A 13,165-nucleotide genomic window follows, 5' to 3' on the forward strand; every position below is an offset into this window, starting at 1 on the left:
CTTCCCCAGATGTACCCGGAGAGTCAAGACCTTCGACAATGGGGGCGACTATCCCTCCCCCAGTTGGGCCCAGAGTGAACTCTGGTGCACCAGACTAAGGGAGTCCCTCTGGAGCCAGGTCGACCCCTTCCCCACCTACAGTCTCTACACCCTCCCTGCCTACAGTCTCTACCTCCAGAGGCGTGCTCTGCGCCTCATCTTTGGTGGGTTGCTCCTGGGCTTCCTCGGGTGCCTGATGCTGGACTCCCTCCCCAACAGGAATCTACCCCCGCTCTATATCACCCGAGTGGTCCCCATCGCCACCCTTCCCAGAATCCCCTCCAGAACATGGGACCGGGGCCTGAACCAGAGGGAGGGAGTCTTCCTCCACCACAGTACTCCCCTCCCCCCTGAAGGATTCCCGTTCGTCCCCCTTCTGCTCCTCCCTGGAGAGATTCCTCCTTCTCCTTTTCGATGGGGAGGAGCTCACAGACTCTGGGGTCACCTGAGTAAGCTTCCTCTGTGGCACCCCCTCCTCCCGCCCGATCCCCACCGCCCCCGGCTGGATTATGGGGCTAGCAGACTCCCTAATGGGAGGTGATGGGATGTCACTGGGGGTTTTGTTCTCCAGGTGCTTCACCTTCTTTGCCACCTTGCCCCCCCTACCTTTGACCCTCCCCACTCCCAACCCCAGGCATCCCTGACTCAACTGCAGGGAGGGTGGGAGCGGGGGGAGAAGAGAGGTTAGTGGCACCGGAGGCGGAGGAATTTGGGGCAATTCCTCCAAATATGCCCCACTTCTTTACAGGCATGGCACCTTGGGCGCCTCGATGTCCAGAAGATGGTAAAATTACACCCATCCTGCTGGGCACAGAAGCGCCCGTCAACTACCTCCTCCCGGTCCAGCAACATAGTCAGCTGGCGCTGGAGGGAAAGAACGTTCCGCAGCTCCTTCCTGCCGAATCCCTGGGAGATCGGGGTGATGTCCGGGAGTACCCTACCCAGGGTGAGAAGGTGGGGAAGGAGGGCCTCGTTTGTAATGCAGGGCGGGACGTAGGCCAGGACCACTCGCTGCGCGATGGACCCTATGGGGTCGACCTGCAAAAATACTCCCCCCCCCCCCCCACTGTGACCCCTTTCTCACAACCGCGTTCAACCCCTCAACGGACTCAAGGAAGAGCACGGCCTTCCCAAACATTTTGCCCACGTACAGGATGCCTGCGTGCTTGGCCGCCACCGCCACGGCAGCCGAGCATCCTCCAGGTTGATCTGGGGGGGCAAGTAGCATCTTACCCCATGCTCAAAAGGCAGGCTCTTCATGGGGGACCAGGCCCCAACAGGAGTAGCTGAAGCAGCTAAAGCAGCCTCCTGAGCATAGCTCCTGGACGGCCCCCGCTCCCCAGAACACTGACCCGGCATGTCTCAGGCACTACAAATAAACAGAATCAAATTTTTGACAGTCAAAACTGGCACGAAGCCAGTGTCCAAACACAAATATGGAACAGTTCGAGGGAGGCAGCGAGTGAGACGCTGATAATGGCGGCTCCCCCACAAAACTGCTGCGTCGCCACCTCTTCGCCCGGCTATCTCAGCTCTCCTGAGTTCCGCTGCGAGCTGCTGACCTTCACAGACAATCCCAGCTGTTCCTCTCGGCTTCTTCAGCAACAAAAGGGACTTGCCTGCAGCAAGTTGATGTTGGAAAACAACCTCCCTCCGGGAGAAAGGAGGCTTTGTCAGCTCCAAGGCCACAGAAAGATGTCGAGATGGTGCAGGTGTGGAAATCCTCCCACACCACACGAAAGCCAGACCGGCCCAGTCGGCACCGAGGAGGCAGTAAGGGGCGGGTTGTTCTGGTGTAAAAGTCCAGAAAGACTTACTCCCCTTTGCTGGCACGCAGCTCACCAACTCCTCTCTCCCCTCCTCACAGTAACTTGTCTATCGTCACCCTAGCACGACCAACTCCACCCTAGCACGACCAACTCCACCCTAGCACGACCAACTCCACCCTAGCACGACCAACTCCACCCTAGCACGACCAAACCCACCCTAGCACGACCAAACCCACCCTAGCACGACCAAACCCACCCTAGCACGACCAAACCCACCCTAGCACGACCAAACCCACCCTAGCACGACCAAACCCACCCTAGCACGACCAAACCCACCCTAGCACGACCAAACCCACCCTAGCACGACCAACTCCACCCTAGCACGACCAGACCCACCCTAGCACGACCAGACCCACCCTAGCACGACCAAACCCACCCTAGCACGACCAAACTACTCTAGCACGACCAAACCCACCCTAGCACGACCAGACCCACCCTAGCACGACCAGACCCACCCTAGCACGACCAACTCCACCCTAGCACGACCAAACTACTCTAGCACGACCAAACCCACCCTAGCACGACCAAACTACTCTAGCACGACCAAACCCACCCTAGCACGACCAAACCCACCCTAGCACGACCAACTCCACCCAAGCACGACCAACTCCACCCTAGCACAACCAAAACCCCAACAACAATATTAATTCTGGGCCTGCTGAGATATGATGTCGCATTTTTTATATTTTCTAAAGTTTCAAAAAAAAGCACACTTTATTTTCTTGTTTGCTCCTTAACATGTTGGAGTACAAAACAGAATAATATAGAACTTACGATATCAGAGACCAAAATTTTGAAAACAAATAATTTGTCAACAGTGAGGCAAACCATTCTGAATATGTTTCTCTGGTACGAACCTGATGTACGTTTCCATAAAGTGCAGCTTCTTCCATGGCTGCTATAACAACATAAGGATCACTGTGACTTTCCTTAACCAAAATTTCCATTTCTTTTCTCCACTGCTTTCCAACAGCTATGAGCTGTTGTGGAGTTGACAGTCTTTCTGGGACATTAGTAGCCTCCCTGAAGCATTGCAAGATAGTAGTCACCTATGATTCAAAGTTAATCAGTACAATTATTCTATTATGAAATGGTGCTTATTTTTGTTTTGGCCTGAAGCAGTATTAATTATTAGCAATTATTACATTTCAAAATGTATTTCAGTTTGAGCTTCATAGATTATTACCATTGACAATATGTAGCTTCCCTACTGGAACAGGACAGTACAGGAACAGAACTTTGAGACTTTCATTAAAAAAAAAATCATCTCTAACACAAGACCCCAACTGAATCTTTTCACCATCTGCAAGGATCAACCCACTTGTATGATGAGTCCATCCCCAACAATGCAAGCAGTTTAACGCAAACGAGAACAGCTGGCTTGATTAGCACCCTTCTATTTCCCTAAGCATACATTCTCCACCACTATCGCACTGTGGCTGCAATGTGTAATGTTTACAAATCCATACAAAGCTGAAACGTAAAAATATTGGTGTTGGCAGCAATACCCACATCCGAAATAATAAGAAAGGATTTTCACCTCATCTATGCTCTTTACTATCTCCCCGTCACTGAGATTTTCATAGCACCCTCTTCCTTGATCAGTAGAAAAACAAATAAAGCATATGTATTTCAGGCGTTCCCTCTGCTTCCTTGCAATGATAATCGTTGCGGTTCTCATATAATCATAACTCTCCTTTTATGACCTATTTATCGTTTGTATGCCAAAGGACGGTTTTAGATTCCAGATACAAGCCTTTTGTTTACAAAAAGCTCAAGATATTGTTCTATCAATCATTTCAACACGTGGATCCTTGTTAAAATTGTGACTCTACTCACTTCATCCATTGCTTTATCGAATAGCACATCAACTGTGTCCAATACTAAATGACCAAGTCTGATGAAAAACAGGCAGTGTGTTTTGAGGACCCGTACAAGACTGTGTGGAGTGGTAACAACTACATCACCTGCAATTTAATTTATATATTTCAGTTGTAAATTAGACATTAACTATTGTATTCACAAGGAAATGCTGCTGGAAAATTACATTCACTAAAACATAGTATCAACAATGAATGTAAATGTAATTTTGTCATTTAAACAGCTTTTTCCATTTTTAAACTAAACTCTATACAATTCAAAACGTTTTTTTGAAAATACTACAAAAAATCAATGTTTAAACAGTTGGGGAAAATACTGTAAATTCAAGACAATACAATATTACGTTAACAATAAACATGAATTATCAGGATAAATTGAGGAAGGACATCCTTGTGATTGAGGCAGTGTAGCGTAGGTTCACAAGATTGATCCCTGGGATGGCAGGACTGTCATATGAGGAAAGATTGAAAAGACTAGGCTTGTATTCACTGGAGTTCAGAAGGATGAGGGGAAAATATTATAGAAACATATAAAATTATAAAAGGACTGGACAAGCTAGATGCAGGAAATATGTTCCCAATGTTGGGTGAGTCCAGAACCAGGGGCCACAGTCTCAGAATAAAGGGGAGGCCATTTAAGACTGAGGTGAGAAAAAACTTTTTCACCCAGAGAGTTGTGAATTTGTGGAATTCCCTGCTACAGAGGGCAGTGGAGGCCAAATCACTGGATGGATTTAAGAGAGAGTTAGATAGAGCTCTGGGGGCTAGTGGAATCAAGGGATATGGGGAGAAGGCAGGCACGGGTTATTGATTGGGGACAATCAGCCATGATCACAATGAATGGCGGTGCTGGCTCGAAGGGCCGAATGGCCTCCTCCTGGACAGAGGACATTAAATTCCATATGCTATTCTTTTCTTAGCAAGAAGAAACAGGTCTACCAGCACTTACAAATTATATACTTACATCCTTTGACAAGCTTTATTTTCTTACTTTCTTCTGGATCTTGTCCAACCAAAACCAAAGATAGATTAAACCGTTGTGAAAACTTTGTCAAGTCGCTTAATACTTGGCAGACAAAATGGGCCTTCTTTTGTCCAGGGCACACAATTATTGCTGATGGCTATTATTCAAATGAAACAAATACAAGTTGATCAGTTCATATTATATGCATACATTCAATTTTTTTTAAATTCGGAAAACACTAGATTGTTGTTTTACTCTAGCCATTAAGTCTAATTTATTTGCCTACTGTCTTGGAGAGGAATCATAAAATTAATAGTGAAGTTCACAACAAAACCATTGCATTAACAAACTCCCCACAGATACCAAGAATTCTCTGGACACCTCCAAAACAAGTCCGATGTACAGGTTAACTTACCTTTCCTCTAAATGTCTGTGGCGATCTTTTGCTTGCCTGCACTTTCAAATGTCCAGAGTAGTTTACTGGTGAGCGTTCCAGTAAACACCTGCAATAATGACTGATTATTCACCGACAACACTGAGACGTGGATATAATAGTTATGATAAGGTCAAAGTGTTGAGGGGAAAGGGATGCCAAAATCTGTAGAGGTAAGCCTGGTCTTACCACAGATACAGCAACATGTCACACTCCAGGGAGGACCTGGAGCAAAATGAATAGAGATGACCCCAGGTATGTAACCATGATGTGCAAGGTGCGAATTTATAAAATCATAAACTGGGTGTAAATTGGTTAATGATCACTCACTAGTCTTGGGGATGAAACAAGCATTAGATAGGGTAATTGAAACATTTGTTAATATTTGTTAATATTATCACCTTATTTTATTTTGTGAAAAATAATCAAAAGATATTTACTGGATGCAAAATGAAGGTCTTTGTATAAAGTTGAGAACATGACTAGGCTTGTATTAACTGGAGTTTAGAAGGATGAGGGGGTATCTTATAGAAACATATAAAATTATAAAAGGACTGGACAAGCTAGATGCAGGAAAAACGTTCCCAATGTTGGACGAGTCCAGAACCAGGGGCCACAGTCTTAGAAGGCAATTTAAGACTGAGGTGAGAAAAAACTTTTTCACCCAGAGTTGTGAATTTGCGGAATTCCCTGCCACAGAGGGCAGTGGAGGCCAAATCACTGGATGGATTTAAGAGAGAGTTAGATAGAACTCTAGGGGCTATTGGAATCAAGGGATATGGGGAGAAGGCAGGCATGGGTTATTGATTGGGGACAATCAGCCATGATCACAATGAATGGCGGTGCTGGCTCGAAGGGCCGAATGCCCTCCTCCTGCACCTATTTCCTATGTTTCTAAGGTCATCTGTCTGGTCCAGAACAAGTATTTCAGAAGAATGAAACTCATTTTTTTTAATGACACATTCTAGGAACTGTAACTGTGGGGATATTTAAATAACTGGCAACCTTTGACCCATCTTGTAAAATAAGGGGAAACAAGATTAGTGTTATTTAAAATGGAGTTGCAAAAAACTCACATTCCCAGCATTCAAATCACACCCAACATCTGGTAACTTTATTATCTTCAACAATTTCTACTTCTGATGAACTGAATAACTTGAAATGTTAGTTCTGCTACACTCATCACAAATGCTGCTTGACCTACTGAGTATTACAAGAATTTTCAGTATTTAGTTCTGAAAATGAATCATTTTTTAGATCTGCATAGAAATATGTAGGAGGGTAGAAGCAAGGACAGCAATCTGTATTAATCCTGCTAAATAACAGATGCTATAATTATAAGATGTTCATAGTTTATATTACATTTTGTAGTGTATTTTGTAGTGCACTGTAAGAATTAATCAATATTTTTGGTTGCCATTTACATGTTAAAGTTTGTGCTTCCCATCAAAATAAGAACAGAAACAAGATCTACAGAGCTCCTTACCAAATTCCGCTTGGGTTGGAAACTGTACACGGATGGAAACTGCAGAAATGTCAACAATGGAGGGATGTATAAAAGAGGATCATCTCCTTGACGTGATACTGCAACTAAATCACAACCGCGGCTGATGGCTGGCCAGCAGTACGATTGCACAACATCGGGACTAATATTTTTCTTACACAGTTCCTTCAGATAAAACGCATCAAGTAACATGTAAAGGAACAACATTCATTATTTAAAGGGACAACATTCATTATTTAAAGGGAAACATATTAACACTAACTAAAAAAGATTACAAATGTTATTTAAAAAGTTGCATTCTGCTTTACAATGTAATAATAATAAAATGCTTTTGATAATTCGCCAAGGTTCCGCATGGTAGGCTGCTCTGGAAGGTTAGACCGCATGGGATCCAAGGAGAGATAGCTGAATGGATAGCAAATTGGCTCCATGGAAGGAAGCAGAGGGTGATGGTGGAAGGTTGCTTCTCGGACTGGAGGCCTGTGACTAGTGGTGTGCCTCAGGGTTCAGTGCTGGGCCCGTTACTGTTTGTCATCTACATCAATGATTTGGATGAGAACATACAGGGCAAGATTAGCAAGTTTGCTGATGATGCAAAAGTTAGTGGTTTTGCAGATAGTGAAGATGATTGGTAACGATTATAAGCAGGATAGTAAAAGCTTCTTTAGGTATGTGAAGAGGAAAAAATTACTTAAGACCAAAGTTGGAACATTGAAAACGGAAAAAAGGTGAATTTATTATGGGGAACAAGGAAATGGCAGATGAGTTGAACAGGTACTTTGGATCTGTCTTCACTAAGGAGGACACAAACAATCTTCCTGATATAGTAGTGGCCAGAGGATCTGGGGTGACGGAGGAACTGAAGGAAATCCACATTAGGCAGGAAATGGTGTTGGATAGACTGATGGGACTGAAGGCTGATAAATCCCCAGGGCCTGGTGGTCTGCATCCCAGGGTACTTAAGGTAGTGGCTCTAGAAATCGTTGATGCATTGGTGATAATTTTCCAATGTTCTATATACTCAGGATCAGTTTCTTTGGATTAGAGGGTAGCTAATGTTATCCCACTTTTTAAGAAAGGCGGGAGAGAGAAAACAGGAAATTATAGACCAGTTAGCCTGACATCGGTGGTGGGGAAGATGCTGGAGTCAATTATAAAAGATGAAATAGTCGCATATTTGGATAACAGTAACAGGATCGGTCCGAGTCAGCATGGATTTACAAAGGGGAAATCATGCTTGACTAATCTTCTGGAATTTTTAGGGAATTTCATTGAAACATATAAGGTTGTTAATTGTTTGGACACGCTGGAGGCAGGAAACATGTTCCCAATGTTGGGTAAGTCCAGAACTAGGGGCCACATTTAAGAATAAGGAGTAAGCCATTTAGAACGGAGATGAGGAAACATTTTTTCTCACAGAGAGTGGTGAGTGTGGATTTCTCTGCCTCAGAGGGCGGTGGAAGCAGGTTCTCTGGATGCTTTCAAGAGAGAGCTAGATAGAGCTCTTTAAAATAGCAGTCAGGGGATATGGGGAGAAGGCAGGAACGGGATACTGATTGGGGATGATCAGCCATGATCACATTGAATGGCGGTGCTGGCTCGAAGTGCCCAATGGCCTTCTCCTGCACCTATTGTCTATTGATTGCAGCAGGATCTAGATCGATTGGCCAGGTGGGCGGAGGAATGGTTGATGGAATTTAATACAGAGAAGTGTGAGGTGTTGCATTTTGGGACGTCGAACAAGGGCAGGAACAACACAGTAAATGGCAGGCCTCTTGGGTAGTGTTGTAGAGCAGAGGGATCTAGGAGTACAGGTGCATGGTTCCTTGAAGGTCGAATCGCAGATACATAAGGTGGTAAAAAGGGCTTTTGACATTTTCGCCTTCATCAGTCAGAGTATTGAGTATAGAAGTTGGAAAGTCATGTTGCAGTTGTATAAGACGTGGTGAGACCGCATTTAGGATATTGTGTTCATTTCTGAGCACCATGTTATAGGAAAGATATTGTCAAGCTTGAAAGGGTTCAGAAAAGATTTACGAGGATGTTGCCAGGACTAGAGGGTGTGAGCTATAGGGAGACGTTGAGTAGGCTGGGTCTCTATTCCATGGAGTGCAGGAGGATGAGGGGAGATCTTATGTACAAATTCATGAGAGGAATAGATCGGGTAGATGCACAGAGTCTTTTGCTAAGGGTAGGGGAATTGAGAACCAGAGGACATAGGTTCAAGGTGAAGGGGAAAAGATTTATTAGGAATCCAAGGGGGTTACCTTTTCACACAATGGGTGGTAGGTGTATGGAACAAGCTGCCAGAGGAGGTAGTTGAGGCTGGGACTATCCCATCGTTTAAGAAACAGTTAGACAGGTACATGGATAGGACAGATTTGGAGGGATATGGACCAAGCGCAGGCAAGTGGGACGAGAGTAGCTGGGACATTGTTGGCCGGTGTGGGTGAGTTGGGCCGAAGGGCCTGTTTCCACACTGTATCACTCTATGACTTTAATGAAATTTGTTTGCCAAAGGTATATTCTAATTATTTTTGAAAATTGGCGTAAATTGCAGGTGAAAATTGTATATTCAAAAACAAATATATCTCCTTGAATCATGATATAATTAATCCATGAGAAATTTATGCTGATGTTTAATGATAATAATTTCACATGAGATTTGGGAAAGTTAAAAAAATGAACTAAAGTTGTACTTTTAGAAGGTAGTTAAAGTTGGGGACAATGATGGAGAGGCAGATGAGCTTGGGGGGAGAATCTTAAGTATACTGAAGACTTTTCTGTCAAAAGTTGAGTAGCGCATAAGGAGAATGAACAGGAGGCCTATTTTAAAATCATGGATGTGGCTGCTTAGAAACCAAGTAGAGTGATGAATGAGTAAATTTGTTGTCAATTATCAAAGACATTTGGACAAATAGCGAGTCAGAGTGATACAGCGTGGAAACAGTCACTTCGGCCCAACTTGCCCACACTAGTCAACGTGTCCAGATGGCCTCGTTTGACCCGTATCCCTCCAAACCTGTCTTATCCATGTGCCTATCTAACTGTTTCTTAAATGTCCCAGCCTCAACTACCTCCTCTGGCAGCTTGTTCCATACTTCCACCACCTTTTGTGTGAAAAAGATACGCCACAGATACAAAAAAACATTTCAGCATCAGTCGACAAGGTGGAAGCAGGATTGAACAATGTTATGTAGCGCATATTAGTAGAAACGGTATTTGAAGTGGTCTGGCATAATAAACAATCCAACATTGCCTGTAGTCTGTGGGCAGTCAATGAGCAACAAATAATTCTGAAATTTGGCCATGTTGACAAAGCAGCTCCAATTTAAAGTATAGTGTTGAATTAGAAATTAGTCTAAACCTATTGCCAAAGTTACATCATTCAAAATAAATATATTTTACACCTAACATCATAGAACTGACCAAATTGATGTGCGGAAACTAACAGCAATAAAGAAGAGAATGTTGGAGACACGATGGGGACAAAAATAATTAGCTGGTGTAGTGTGTGGCAAGTTCTGGGTTAATACTTTTACAAATGAACTACAGTTCCCCTTCAGGGTCACATGAGGGTTCCTCTCCCGAGAGCAGTTCGTAACCCGAACAGTTTGCAACTCTGAAATGTGGCTAGAGACTGAGTTTCCCCTGCAGCTGCTGGCAAATCCATCGCACCATTCTTCCAAAGACTAAAACACATGTACAGGCTATGTACAACTTGAGCGTACATAAGCTGGCGAAGATCTATACAATACATATCAGTTACAGGAAGCTATTTAAAAAAAATGTATTTAGGACTGCAAAAGATTACCTTTTTTAAATCCAGAGAAATTGGTGCAAATTCCATGCTGCTACATGGAGTCAGTTTGTTAACTGCATGCACCAGGACGCCACTCCATCGGTCAAAGGCTATTTTCAAAGATGGCTGAAAACAGAACATCGAATAAGAGCAGGATTTTACTCAGACATAACTCTGAAGTAAAATATTCAATAACATCTTCAACACAGAAAACATGTGGGTATATCACATGAAATGTGTTTGCCAAACAATCTCCATCAATTTAATTAAATAAAATTACTTAAGTGAATACAGATAATTTGTTATTCCAGAAAGTTACCTGTTGTGGATGAAGTACTCTTTTTGTGTTGAATGGATCTGGGTTTAGAAACTGTAAGAGTCTGTGTAAAGCAATTACATACATGCTGATAATGGTAACAACATATAAATAATATGCAAAGCATTGAAATTAGCCAGAGATTTTGAAGAGGAAAAAAAATTAACAATGTATGTCTAAGAAGGAACTGAAGGTGCTGGAAAATCGAAGGTAGACAAAAATGCTGGAGAAACTCAGCGGGTGAGGCAGCATCTATTGGGCAAAGCAAATAGGCGACGTTTTGGGTCGAGACCCTTCTTCAGACTGAAGAAGTCTGAAGAAGGGTCTCAACCCGAAACGTCACCTATTTCCTTCGCTCCAACAATGTATGTCAATATTTTTACTTTTGCTCCCTCATATTTGATTTTTTTAATTACAATTAAATGTAGAAAAAATGAGAATTTACAATATCCTCCCATTAAATTTCTATGCAATTTTGATCAGGGGTTATGGGGAGAAGACAGGGTATTGGGGTTGAGAGGGAAAGATAGATCAGCCATGATTGAATGGTGGAGTGTAGACTTGATGGGCCAAATGGCCTAATTCTGCTCCTATAACTTATGAACATGAGATGGTAGGACCACTCATGGATAAAAGAGGGAATTTATGCTTGGAGTCAGAGAATGTAGGTCAGGTACTAAATAAGTAGTTTGCATCGGTATTCACCAAGATGGACATGGAGAATGGTGAGATTAATGTGGTGTGAACTATTATACCAGCATTTTGAGATCAAGTAGGAGGTGGTGATGGGAATGTGAAGAGCATTAAGGAGGATAAGCCTCCAGGGTCTGGTGAGATTTTCCACTAGAGGCAAGAGAGGAAATTACTGGGAGATACACACAGATAAATAGATACATACAAAATAGGTGCGCGAGTAGGCCATTTGACCCTTCGAACCAGCACCGCCATTCAATGTGATCATGGCTGATCATCCACAAACAGTACCCCGTTCTTGCCTTCTCCCCATATCCCCTGAATGTGCTAGCCCAAAGAACTCTATTCATCTTTCTTTGAATTCTGAGGCAGAGAATTCCACAAATTGACAACTCTCTGGGTGAAAAGTTTTTTCTTCATCTCAGTTCTATATGGCCCGTTATTCTTAAACTGTGGCCCCTGGTTCTGGACTCCGCCAACATCAGGAACATGTTTCCTGCATCTAGCGCGTCCAATCCATTAATAATGTAATATTTCTCTAAGATACCCTCTCATCCTTCTAATTCCCAGTGCATATAAGCCCAGTCATTCCATTCTTTCATCATATGACAGTCCCACCATCCTGGGAATTAACTTCATGTACTGACGCTGCACTCCCTCAATAGCAAGAATGTCCTTCCTCAAATTAGGAGACCAAAACTGCAGTCAATACTCCAGGTGTGGTCTCACCAGGGCCCTGTACAACTGCAGAAGGACCTCTTTGCTCCTCCTACACTCAAATCCTCTCATTATGATGGCCAACAGGCCATTAGCTTTATTCACTGCCTGCATGCTTACTTTCAGTGACTGATGTACTAGGACACCCAGGTCTCGTTGCACTTCCCCTTTTACTAAACTGACACCATTCAGATAATAATCTGCCTTCTTGTTGTTGCCACCAAATCGGATAACCTCACATTTATCCACATTATACTGCTTATACCATGCATCTTCCCACTCACCCAACCTATCCAAGTCATCCTGCATCCTCATGGCATCCTCCTTACAGTTCACGCTGTCACCCAGCTCTGTGTAATTTGCAAATTTGCTAATGTTACTTGTAATCCCTTCATCTAAATCATTAACATACATTGTGAATAGCTGCAGATCCAGCACCGAGCCTTGCGGCACCCCACTAGTCACTACCTGCTATTCTGAAAGAGAACCGCTAATTCCTGTATGCCAACCAATCCTTTATCCATGTCAATACCATACCCCCAATACCATGTGCTCTAATTTTGCCCACTAATTTTATGTGGGACCTTAGTGAAGGCTTTCTTAAAGTACAGATACACTACATCACTGGCTCTCCCTTATCCTTTTTACTTGTTACATCCTCAAAAAATTCCAGATGATTAGTCAAGCATGATATCCCCAATGCTGACTTGGACCGATCCTGTTACTGCTATCCAAATGCACCGCTATTACATCTTTAATAATTGACTCCAGCATCTTCCCCACAACTGATGTCAGGATAGCTGGTCTATAATTCCCCGCTTTCTCTCTCCCTCCTTTCTTAAAAAGTGGGATAACATTAGCTACCCTCCAATCCACAGGAATTGATCCAGAATCTATAGAACATTAGAAAATGATCACCAATGTGTCTACGATTTCTAGAGTCACCTCAAGTGCCCTGGGATGCAGACCATCAGGCCCTGGAGATTTA

At 43.5% G+C, this 13,165-nt stretch overlaps 1 protein-coding gene across 1 annotated transcript in view; it reads right to left on the minus strand.

Annotated features, from left to right (window-relative positions):
* Positions 1-13,165, minus strand: part of tdrd12 (tudor domain containing 12) — a 96,603-nt gene that overhangs the window by 58,333 nt on the left and 25,105 nt on the right. Inside the window, exons 10-15 of the mRNA XM_033036483.1 lie at positions 10,771-10,831; positions 10,464-10,577; positions 6,632-6,814; positions 4,713-4,869; positions 3,708-3,835; positions 2,726-2,917 (exon numbers count right to left, since the gene is read on the minus strand). Of these exons, the coding sequence (XP_032892374.1) occupies positions 2,726-2,917; positions 3,708-3,835; positions 4,713-4,869; positions 6,632-6,814; positions 10,464-10,577; positions 10,771-10,831 (835 nt within the window). The remainder of the gene's footprint in view (positions 1-2,725; positions 2,918-3,707; positions 3,836-4,712; positions 4,870-6,631; positions 6,815-10,463; positions 10,578-10,770; positions 10,832-13,165) is intronic.

This window comes from Amblyraja radiata, chromosome 17 (genome assembly GCF_010909765.2).
Source record: "Amblyraja radiata isolate CabotCenter1 chromosome 17, sAmbRad1.1.pri, whole genome shotgun sequence".
NCBI lineage: Eukaryota > Metazoa > Chordata > Chondrichthyes > Rajiformes > Rajidae > Amblyraja > Amblyraja radiata.